Below are 10,987 nucleotides of genomic sequence, written 5' to 3'. Positions count from 1 at the left end.
GAAGTTAGTGCACAAACTTTAGGAAATAATCTGCTTATAGTTGTGCTATAATTCTGACAGCCTAAAAACCTATCTGGTGTGACCAAGACTAAATTTCACAGGTCTAAATGCTTTGTTTGTACACTTGTTATTGTTACACTTGATATTTCCTCAGCCTGACACAATTTAATTTTAAATAGACGTGTCACACTGACATGAAATCAGGATGCTATTTTTCCTTACCACCACCATTTTCAGTACAGTCAGTAATGTACATTAATTCATATAATCAAAGCACTTTCCAAGTACTTAGTCTATAGAATATTGGAGAAATTATAAAGTGAATTTGATTTCCTCTTCTGCAAAATTTTAAAAATGCACTGCAGTTTGTATATTGGTACTGACTGTAATGGCTTTTGTTACAGTCCGGGAGGTTCAACACAGAAAGTTAAACAGCAGAATAAGGTTTTCTTCTTTGTCTCACTATTTGTTTATTCTTTAATGAAACGGAAAAAAAAAAAAAAAAAAAAAAAAAAAAGCATCAACTTTTTTTTTAGTACTAGTGAAACATTAAAATATAATTGGTGAAAAGTAATTGATTGTAATATCCTGTATGTTTCCTCATCTCAACAGAAATTCTTTTGTATGGCTTGAAATGTTTAAAGTGTAATCCTACCTAGAGGAAAAAAATGCAAGCCATATCTAACCCCAAATTCTAGCTATACTGTAACGTGTACAGTCACCCGTAAAGGAGCCCTTTTAACAAAAAATATGTTTTCTAACTTATCATTATTTTGAAGTATGTATATATTTTGGTCACTGTAATAAAATAAATTATATATATAAATGACTAAAAAAGTCCAAGTGTAATTAATTATACAATTTTTTGACACAAAAAAAAAATAGTTTTACACAATGTGATATGTAAAGCAAAATACAGAAAACATGTTAATTCTTTGGGATGATAAAAGTATAAGTAACCAAAACTTACAAATAATGATTAAATTTTCATAAAAGAAGGTTTTTGGTGGAGGGACAGAAGGAATTTCCTACCACCACTTACCCTCAATCCCCATGGCTTTTATAGATTCATCCCCTTCCCTAATAAGCCACAGGTGGGGTTTTTTTCTGGATATATTGTAATAAGGTTATCTTCTTCTGTATATGAGTCACTAATAAGTGACTCTATCAAAACATAGTTTGTTCTTCTTGAAGTTTACAGTGCGTCAGAATTTACAGACCACTTAAACTCTAGAAGAATATTAATCTGAACTAATTATGTTAAAGTTTAATGAAATAGAAATTCCATTATTTACTGTGAAAGTTAAGTTACCTTCTCTTCTGATAACTGAATTAAAGTTTATTTCAAACCCCCTGCCCCCTCTGAAAAAAAAAAAAAAAAAAAAGAAAAAAAAATTTTTTTTGTAGTTAAAAGCTTGTAATTATACACAGCAAAGAAAAAAAACCTGCTCCTTGCCTATGGAAATATATAGTTTTTTAAGATCCAACTCCTCTCTAACCTGCTAACCATCACATAACATATGCCATTTGGCAATTTGTCTCCTAGGATATTCACAAATTTCTTTCCAGTGCTCTCCACCTGTTCCCTCTGCTGAAGATCCCAAGGTTAACCGGCCAATGACCTCATTCCTTGACCCCCTATCTGAATCTAAAACCAGAAATTCAATGCTGATATCATCAAGGCCTTCACAAGGAATGTCAAAGACAAACAATTCATTGAACACTGCATTGGGGGTGCACTTCTTCACATGGGTTTTCTTTTTAGAAATTCTCTTCTTGGCATGGTACAGGTTCACTTTGACATAAGGGTCTGCAATGAAGACAAAGAGCACAGATCAGCTATTGAACAGTGTTTAGAAATTCCTTGATGTAATTTATGGTAAATTCCACAATTATCCAATATAATTGCATCACAATTAGTAGTTGCATCAAGTTATTAAAGATTATTCCTCTCATCCAATTTTTAATTTTTTTTCCTTACACTAGAATTAGCCCCTTTAATTTCCCTTTATGGTCACCAAAATTGTGTTCAAGGCAGGCAGTGAAGTTTAGACTGCGACCAAATACAGATGTTTCCTTCATGAGACAAATTCTGTCCTGCAGTCCATGAAACCAACGACACCTTTACCACGTTCAAAAATGGTCTGAAAGTGCACAAAATTCTAAAGGTGTCTGAAAAATATGTATCATTACACATTTATGTGTGACAGAAATTTGCTTTTCACACATTCTGCTTGGGTATAACCATCAGCACTAATCAAACCCATGAAAAGAAAATCTTCAGAAAGGAGTGAAAAAAGTTGGACTGAGAGAATGGATATGATATTTCTGCTGGGGTCCTATAGAAGTCAATTTACCTGACTAAATTGAGGTCACCAATTGTTATTTAACAAATTTGACACTAAACTTTAAGCGTAAGCATGTGTTTGCTGTTGGAATGTGTATCTGTCTTTACACCTGTGCTGTACTACTGTTGAATGTGGGAAGGGAAAATGCCCATATTTTTAGCTGCCAACCAACTTTGAGTGTGTGCATTCATCATAATTATTTAATTGTTGTGAGGTTCCATTGCTATTTTCTTCAATAATGGCCATATTTATTCTTTCAGAGGAGACATTTTAAAAGTCAACCCTTTCTATTACCTTGGCATTTATTTAGTGAAATTGTGGGCCTGTTTCCAGGTTCTCATGGTGCAGTGATGAAGTACAAAATGCTCTCTACTGAACCCAGTCAAACATGATCGTTTATGTAAACAATTAACCAAGTTAATCATCGAGAACTCCTGAACACTTTTTAAAAATAAGTAATACTAAAGCTGAACAGTATTTACACATTTTATGTCACAGTTACAAGACTGAAAAGGTTGGATGAGTAGAAGTTATGTTTTTCCTTGAACTGATAATAGTCTACCAGAAGTGGGGTGTAATGGAAACATCTTCACTTTCATATTCTATTACCATAATGAACATTTCAAAACCAGGGCTTAATAAAAACACTCACTGGCTTTGAAATTATTGTATGTTATACAAGCATTAGAAATAGAAAAATCAGTATCAACCAGTGGATTCATACTGGTTTTCCATTTCTTTTCAGAGGAGGTTTTCTCTCACCTTTGACCAGCTACTGGATAAGTCTAGAGAGTTTCACTTGATTTTATTGGGCTAATAAAGGTCACTCAGCCCCAGTGACCAAGGAAATCAAGGAGATTGTGAAAATGGAAGAGTTTCTGAGTATAAAAAATTTCCCTCTTCACAAGGAGGTTGAATTGTGGAATTGTTTATTTTATCCCATAGAAACACCACTTCACTCTCCTCCTTTTCCAAGATTAATGTTGGGATGAGGGGAAAGCCACAGAGGAAATTTTGACTGTCCTGAGTGCAGTATGCTACTGATACCCAAACATCTATTGCACCTGGCCTTATTGACAAGTAGAAAACAATGGAAAACTGTTTAAATGGAGTAGGAGTCTAGGTGCAACATGGCTGCCTGCAGAAATCCCCGTTACAGTCAGCAAGGCTCTCCTGAGAGATGCAGGAAATGCAAACAAATTTTACAGCTTTACTTGTAAGAGCTGCAGTAAACAATCAATGTTCCATAGGGTCCAGGTGGATGATGTGACTAGAAGGGCTTTTTTTACCAAGTTGTTTTCCCATCTGGGAAAACAGCAGGCAGGGCTGTTGAGATCAGCTGGTCGTCATGCTGGCTTCATGAAGCCACCACTATCTCCTGTGACTTTGATGCTGGTTTTTAAAAGTACATATCCTTTCTTTTAGTCAAGTAAATTGTTGGGCTCCATATACACAATTTCTCCTTCTGATACGTGAACAAAATTTAGATCAAAAGGAAGATTTAAATGGAACTTGATGAGAGTTAATTATAGGTTTGTTGAATTGGGTTCAGGATAGGCTAACTTTTCAGGCAAATTGCAGTATGAGAAATAGAAACACTGCATTATTGGCTGCAGTGATAATTATTCAATGTTTCCCAAAACTACTTCCTCTTCTGCTTCTTTCATAATATTGAGTGAAATGAAAGACTGTAAGTTCTGTAAAGAAACAGCAGCAGATGTGGTAGTACAGCTCTTTTTTATGTACTGTTGTTTTTGTGTGGCAGTCTTGTATACAGGACATTAAACTTTATACTTGTTATTATGTTATATAGCCTTAATGTGTCTTCTATGTGCAATTCTAGAATTGGCTTCAGAGGAGGTTCCACTGAACGAGATATGGCAGCAGACAAGGAGAAGAGAGCATAAAACCTGATCCCTCTTAGCGCACCCCAAGTTTGGCTCACAATAAAGCTTGTGTGTCATGGCGCAGCCTCCTCCCAGTACTGGCAGAGCTCACCTTTTCACCTTGCCAAAAAAATGTTAGTGCTCAGTGGGCCAAATTCTACACAGAGGTAAGAGGATGCTTTTCTTCTGAGATAAATTATATGATGATCTCACTCAATACTGAGCTTCTACAAATAAACTCCATTTTTGTCATAAATAAAAGCTTTTGGTATCTGCAAACAACATCCCACGCTTATGGCAGATGGGTTCTGTTCAAGACAATCATAAAACTCATTGGTTTCCACTGCTAACAGATGTCACCATTTTTTGATGTGATTGAAGAACAAATTTGTAAAATACATACCCTGGAAATGAAGCATTGACCTAGATATGAATTGAATGAATAGGCTGTAAATAATAGAAACACCATTTCTGCATGTATGGAATATTTTTAGCCTTTGAAATGCCATATTTCAGCTGTCTTTTGCCATTCTGTTTTATATTCTTAGGACATATTCATTATTAAAACCATTACCTGATAATCCTGACACATCAGATTTAGGTAGATGCCTGGCTTTTAGAACAACGACAGTGAGTGTGTTTGTTGTAGATTGATAACAGAGAGAGACCAGTAATTCTCCACGACCAGATGATTTCTGAGGAAATTAAAGGAAAAACACAAAAAACAAAACAAAACAAAACAAAACTATTTAAAGCATTTATATTGACCAAGTTTTAAACCAGAGTTAAAGAGGTTTATGAAATGCCACAGAAGTGTATGCTCTGAAGCTGTGTAAAAGGACATACCATATATAGCTATTCTGATTTACATAGTGATTATAATTTCCTTCTGTATTAGTTATATAACTTTTCCTGTGATTGGTTATCAGATTGAATAAAATTAAAAAATAAATGGGCAATATAAATTGACATGACATCACTGTCTTTAGAGAGTAGAAATGAAATCCTGAGAAAAAAAAATCTCAGCTAAAAAATCTCAGTTTTGCTATCTTAAGCAAAGCAAAATTCCATGATATAATGGGGAAAAAAGATCTAGTACAAGTAAAGAAAAAATATTTGGTAAAGAATTTTAAACAGGAAGGATTCAAACTGTCAGAGAAGTCTTATCCCTTGACACTCTCTAATGCAGTATAATATACATGAAATAAAAGTGAGATCAAAGATTTTCTCTATCATTATTTGATTTGAATTTGCAGGAGTAGTTTATTTCAAAGGGAGAAGGAAGGCAAGGAAGACAAGAGAAGATATTACCTCATACACCAGAAAATCCAATAAGTTATCAACAAATGATTGGTGACATATTTGTTGCCATATAGTGATAGAATTGCAAAATAACAGTATTGGTTATATGTATGTTGCCTAGTAGATATTTATTTTATTTGGCAGTATGCTTGTCATTTGAAACCAATCATGCTGAAAGTCAATACACATTCCACTTCCTTTAGCAGAGATTTAAGAGATGTGTGTGTGATGCCTGTGCATTTCTGTGGTTCAGCTGGGGTGGTTGTAAACGACCCTTACATTCTGAGCTGAGTCAGCACAGCATTAAATATTTTGTCCCAGTAAAGTCAGGAAGTTTTGTTGGTAACTCCAGCAAGTCTATGGCTTCACCCTTGCTACCTTTAGTAAAGCTGCAGTCTCTATCACAATTCATGAGAGACAAGGTGATGACAGCACCAATGTACAAGAACATGCTACAACATCAACAATATGGTCTCTAGCAGGTCCCACTTCCCTAACTAAAGACAACCTACATTCCCTAAGAATGTGCTACACAACACATGCAGCTGATATTTCCATTGACTTCAGTAAGATTTAAAAATAATATAAAATATAAAAGGGGATGGAGGAGAAAGGGAATAATACATAAATATTTTTATTCTTTCATTTAAAAGCAAATAAAAACAAATCTATGGGGATTGAATCTGCTTGACCTAACTGGAACTGGTCCACTCAAGCCTGCAGGACCAAATGAATAAGAAATTAGAGCTTAGGGCATTAGCAATTTCTCTCAACATGCTTGTTGTAATTTTTTTTTTTTTTTTTTTAATTGCATTTGTGTAATGGCTTCCTCACACTGCCATTAGGAAAAATGTAATTTGTGTAATGGCTTCCTCACACTGCCATTGGAAAGCATCTCAGGAATTGCATGGTGAGCTTTTTGGCTTTTCTTTCCAAGATAGCAGCAGCACTACACAAGAATCATAGCTAACCCTATCACATTTTCAAACTTTGAATAAAAAAGATGTTACCCTAACATTTCTTTTGATGATCTCTCTGTCCATTAGCAGCCTTCCTTCCGAGAGTTCAATTCCAGCAAGGGGGATGAGGACTTCTCCAATGACATCATCTCTGGAAAATCTGTCGAAGCTCAAGACCATGAAGTGAAGCGTTAAGTCTTGAATTTGGCTGTAGGGGATCCCATAAAATGTAAAAGTCTCATCAAAAGCTGGATCTAAGGTTTTTCTCAGCACCCTGGTTTTCACCTTGTGCTTTTTCTCAGGCAAGATTGTCATTTTGATGTAGGGATCAGAAGTCATTGACTGTTCATCCATTGCTGGCAGCCCACGAGCTTCTTTGATGTTCACTACAAATGCTTTTTTCTCAAAGTTGTACTCTAAGGAGAAAAAGAGAGTTCCTAGCTTGTCTTGTTTATCTTCAGATGACAGAGAAGTGATGGATTTTAAGCTATCAGGGGACACCGAATCTTTCTTCCTTTCTGCAAAGTGCTTAGGAGATGAATTTTCAAGATCTGGAGAGCCCTGCATTTTTGTGGTTGTTTTGGGGAAATTGCCATTTAGATCTCTCTTCTCCAGGTCAAGATGGAGAGAGTTCTTTGGCATTGCTGATTTGTTCTTTGCTTCACTTTTATCATCTGCTCCAAACTTCTTCTTGCTGTTGAGATTCTCAGGGTAAATATCAACCCCCTTCAGAACATGGACAAACTTGTATGGAGGGGTCTTATTGGACTTGGAAGATTTGCGTTGGCAGCAGATCCAAGCAAAGAGGGAGACAGAGAAGACAAGGCCAAATGCACTAAAGATTCCAACCACTGTAGGAATTTCATCTGCAAATTAAATAAACAGCAACAAGCACATAAGCAGCAGTACCTTGAATTCTGCATGATATTTAATAAAGCAATAATTTAGCAAAACAAACTGGTATGAGATGGTGATATCAGCAGGATTGACAGACTGGAAGTGCTCTGCATTGTACACATTGCTCGCCACCTGCAGGCACCAGCGTGCAGTCCCACTCTGAGGCATGCTTGTTATGCTAGTATTTTTCCATACACGGAGAGTTAGGGAGGAAAATACTATTCCCAGCCTAATAATAATCACTGTTCGTAATTTCTCTGCTGTCTCAACCCCCTGTGTGTAGTTTTTGAGCTCATATGTCTGTGAATAATACCAGCTATCAGCTGTTTTCAGCTTTGGGTTTATGGAAGTTTGTTGGTTAGCTAAAACATACTCTAAATATATATTACTTATAGATACATCATCTGCTTTCCATAGTGTTTCCTAGAGTACTTTGTGCACTCAATTATCAATTTTTTATGGTCTGATCCCATAATTGCCTGTAGGTATCTCTTGAAAGAAGTGAGTTTAATTGGAGGTTATAGCACTCAACAGTTTCACTGGGATTTTCAATACTTTGCAGGAGGAAGCCTATCAAGAAAATTTAGAATAATTATATAGCAAGTGTCTTTTCCAGATGGATGTGACATTAGGTAGCACATATGAGTTCAAAGCTGAAAAAATTTTGTTATCATTGATAACTGCTAAGCTTTACATTCAAGACACTGAAGCAAAGCTTATGGGGAGTTTACAGAAAGGGTCAGTACTTCTTAGGAGTATATAAGAAAAAACATTGAAACGTAATTCTCTACAGTTTTAATATGAATGCTATACTTACACTGAATAAAGAGAAACCTGAGCAAGGGTTACAACCTCCATTGCCAAGTAGATATATTATTTACATATGGAGTATCATTAGCCCTTCAAAGCAGGCATCGAAGGGTAAATGAGCACAACTAATTAGAAATCCAATTTTGCCCATAACTAACATTACTAAGTGAGTTTAAACCTCCCACAATGAAACAATCAGAGCTTAACCTTTATTCCCCGCAACAGTGGATGCACACTAGAATATTAATATCGTGACATTGTTTATGCATAAAGTCAATTATGTAACAGTTCCATTTCTCTCTGGTCATTCTGGAGGAGTAAAGGAAAACTGTGCCCCTGTATTACTAAATCAGCTTCATCCAGTCAAAAGCTGAGCAGATAAATGTGCTGCCAATACACCTTTGCTTTTTAGTGTGATGATTCAGAAAAAAGAAATCCACAACAATACTATTAGAGCAAAGTAGGACATAATGTTCCAGCTCAGAAAGGATCAGGCCTGGCTATTAATTTTTTATGACAACTTTCCTGATGACTACAAGCTGTACTGTTCTATATACTTAATTGCAATAACTTAATGAAATGACTGACAACCATATACATAATCAAAAAGTATTTTTCCTAACTTAAGCACGTGGTTTTGAGTTTCAAGAATTCCCTGGGCTGCAGAAATTTAAATATATATGGTATAAAATAGAAAGCCAAAAGTGACTGAAAACTAATCAGAATACTTTAATATCTTTTAAGAATGGTTTGTACATTTGCAATACTTTCTCATGAGATAATAGACTTTTTATAGTAATGGATATTATACTCTAATTCTATAACTACTGAAAGTAATGGTAGAATCAATTTGATGTTTAAAATATTAATTTTCTTTCTTAAATAAGTAATTAGACAAGCATGATGTCACAAGTGTGGTTAGAAACCTCAAGTGGTTAGAACAGGAAAGAAGATGAAATGGTAACTAAAATGGTTTTTTATTTACAACTAATTGTGTCACAAAAATAATTTCTTGTTTTTGTCATGATCAACTGGTTAACATTCAAGGCAGTGCATTAATAGCAAGCATCACCTACTGATTCTGGGAGAAGTTATTATTCCAGTTATGTGATATAAATCTGGAGTCTCTTCACTAAGTCAATGTGGAATGATCCTTGAATCAAACCAGTGCTAAAGCAAGCGTAATGTAAGCTAGAGTCAATATTTGTAAAGCAGAGTTCAGAAATGTTCCCTTTTACTGCTTTTCTCACTAAAATAACTTATGTATGCATTTTATAAGTGCATATACATGACTGCTTCTGAAACTTCTGGTACCTAACTACATCCAGGGCATAGAAATGACAAAACTGAAAAGTTCATTGTCATCTTTGTTATTCTCATTGAAACCAGGTTGGTTAAGATGCAGCTGTTCAGTTAGAAACACTGAAATCCTGTATTTTCATCTTCCTAGCAATGTCCTTTCACTTTAACTAATGATTGACCTACAATAAGAATAAAAGGAATTATAATTATTTCAAGAATTACTTGAACAAATATTTTCTCCCTGGCACAAGATACATTTACATCATGTAACTCTTGGTGTACATTACTTTAACAGAGATACAGAAAACAACCCCAAACCTCTCTCATCCAAAACCGCACCTAACAAAAATCTCTTCATCTCTTGTGGTACTTTACCAGGGAAGAGGAACAGGGAGGGACTAAGGAGGAGAGATTAGGGAAAGAAAGAAAATTCACACAACTTCTGAGACCTGACGAAAACTGGGGGAGAAACCAGGTCCCTCCCAACAAGCTGCTTGCTGGGAGGCACCGGGAGACTCAGCAGAGGCTGCTCTTCTCCCGGGGAGGGGAGCATCTCCCGGATCATCGGGTGCGGGGAGCCGGGACGCGCTTACCGAACTGCTGGCGGCTGTCCGCTATCGGAGCCATGTTGGTGGCGAGCGATGTCCGCGGTGCTGGAGCCGCTGTCCGCGGTGCTGGAGCCGCTGCCCGCGGTGCTGGAGCCGCTGTCCGCGGTGCTGGAGCCGCTGTCCGCGGTGCTGGAGCCGCTGTCCGCGGTGTTGGAGCCGCTGTCTGGGATGCGGGAGCAGCCTCCCCGGATGCCAAGCGACCCGCCCGGGGCACTGAGCTCACTGCCCCGCTGTCTCCTGGCTCTCTGCTCTCACGGTAACCGTCTTTGCCAGTACAGTTAAAAAAAAAAAAAAAAAAAAAAAAAAAAAATTACAAAGAGAAGAAAAAAAGGAAACAACAAAAAACACCCAAAACCCGGAGACAAGAGCAGTGGGGACAGTGGAGGAGGAGGCTGCGACGGGACTGGAGGAGAGGGGGGAGGGGAACCTTCGATCCTCCCCTTTGCACACTGATTTGCAACCCCCTTCCTGTTTTGGCTCTTCTGAGTAGCTCTGCTCTGAGACTGAGTACGTGGTTGAAACCCAAATTGACGCAATCCTGACGCTACAGGGCTGAAATCAGCACCTTTCCCGCCTCCCTCCCCCCCTCCCTAGCCACCACACCCTCCCTCCCTTCCTTTCTGTCTCTCTTTCTCCCTTCCTACACCCTCCTCCTCCCCCTCTCCCCGTCCCTGTCTTGGGATTGAACACACACTCATCGATTATTTTAACTGCCTTGCTGCAGGTTATGAGCTCCCCCACACACCCCTCCACCGGACACAGACAGTGAAATGACAATGTCTGTGATTCAGTGCACCCTCTGAGAGACATGGGTGTGCCTCTTTTGCCAGGGTAAGATATATTTATTTGCTTAATTAACCATCAGCTGTGCATGT

General features: G+C 37.3%; 1 protein-coding gene across 2 annotated transcripts; it reads right to left on the bottom strand.

The window, feature by feature from the left end:
* Positions 1-1,391: 1,391 nt before the first annotated feature.
* Positions 1,392-10,359, bottom strand: SYT4 (synaptotagmin 4). 2 transcript variants are annotated; one of them, XM_054003204.1, is made up of 4 exons: positions 10,098-10,359; positions 6,547-7,361; positions 4,809-4,929; positions 1,392-1,810 (listed from the first exon to the last, which is right to left on the bottom strand). In XM_054003204.1, exons 1-4 carry the CDS (start codon positions 10,129-10,131, stop codon positions 1,503-1,505), a joined length of 1,278 nt encoding a protein of 425 aa, XP_053859179.1. In that variant the 5' UTR covers positions 10,132-10,359; the 3' UTR covers positions 1,392-1,502. The 2 variants fall into 2 exon arrangements, with proteins under 2 accessions (XP_053859179.1, XP_053859180.1); XM_054003205.1 differs by having other exon boundaries at positions 6,553-7,361.
* Positions 10,360-10,987: the final 628 nt, after the last annotated feature.

This window comes from Vidua macroura, chromosome Z, assembly GCF_024509145.1.
Source record: "Vidua macroura isolate BioBank_ID:100142 chromosome Z, ASM2450914v1, whole genome shotgun sequence".
NCBI lineage: Eukaryota > Metazoa > Chordata > Aves > Passeriformes > Viduidae > Vidua > Vidua macroura.
Note: the sequence above shows the minus strand (reverse complement) of the source record. Positions and strands in the feature narration are given on the sequence as shown.

Coding starts and splice junctions, on each gene's coding strand:
- SYT4 (XM_054003204.1), bottom strand. CDS start 10,131: ATGGCTCCGATAGCGGACAGCCGCCAGCAGTTCG. Junction 7,362..10,097: donor GGACAGCCGCCAGCAGTTCG/GTAAGCGCGTCC, acceptor TTTAATTTGCAG/ATGAAATTCCTACAGTGGTT. Junction 1,811..4,808: donor TGATGTGTCAGGATTATCAG/GTAATGGTTTTA, acceptor TCTTCATTGCAG/ACCCTTATGTCAAAGTGAAC.